The sequence below is a fragment of the Neopelma chrysocephalum genome, unplaced genomic scaffold, assembly GCF_003984885.1.
Source record: "Neopelma chrysocephalum unplaced genomic scaffold, ASM398488v2 Primary Assembly neopelma1_136, whole genome shotgun sequence".
Lineage (NCBI taxonomy): Eukaryota > Metazoa > Chordata > Aves > Passeriformes > Pipridae > Neopelma > Neopelma chrysocephalum.
Genome location: NW_020897798.1, coordinates 98,842 through 99,436, shown reverse-complemented (window position 1 = coordinate 99,436; position 595 = coordinate 98,842). Strand labels below are relative to the sequence as shown.

The window sequence follows — 595 nt, the reverse complement described above, 5'->3', positions numbered from 1 at the left end:
AACCATTCCCATTTAGTGTATGAAGAATTTTAAACCATTCCCATTTAATGTATGAAGAATTTTAAACCATTCCCATTTAATGAATGAAGAATTTTAAACCATTCCCATTTAGTGTTTGAAGCCTTGCTGGGAATTTTAAACCATTCTACTCTTAAGCACAGGAGACCAAAGCACAGGGAATAACATTATTAATATGTTTGATTTTATTTTTTTTTTGCCAGGGCATCTTGCAGAGACCATCCCAGGGCTGAGTGTGGACAAGGCAGAGCCCAGGAAGGGCCTGGACCTGCCTCGTTTGCCAGAGAGCTCCATAAAGGACAGACTGGCCAAGTACCAGGCAGCTGTGTCCAAGCAGGGCACTTCCTCAGCCCTCACTCCCATGGTAAGTCTGCTTTTGGCTTGGGTGGAAGGGGAATTTTTGTCCCAGGCTGATCTTGTGGAAATCAGGCTGCTTGAGGAGAAATGCCATCTTTTTTTCTTCATTTTTTCTTCATTTTTTCTTCATTTTTTCTTCATTTTTTCTTCATTTTTTCTTCATTTTTTCTTCATTTTTTCTTCTTTTTTTCTTCTTTTTTTCTTCTTTTTTTCTTCTTTT

At 38.5% G+C, this 595-nt stretch overlaps 1 protein-coding gene across 1 annotated transcript in view; it reads left to right on the top strand.

The window, feature by feature from the left end:
• LIMA1 (LIM domain and actin binding 1) overlaps positions 1 to 595 on the top strand; it is a 25,686-nt gene that overhangs the window by 13,559 nt on the left and 11,532 nt on the right. Inside the window, exon 6 of the mRNA XM_027699056.1 lies at positions 222 to 382. Within this exon, the coding sequence (XP_027554857.1) occupies positions 222 to 382 (161 nt within the window). The remainder of the gene's footprint in view (positions 1 to 221; positions 383 to 595) is intronic.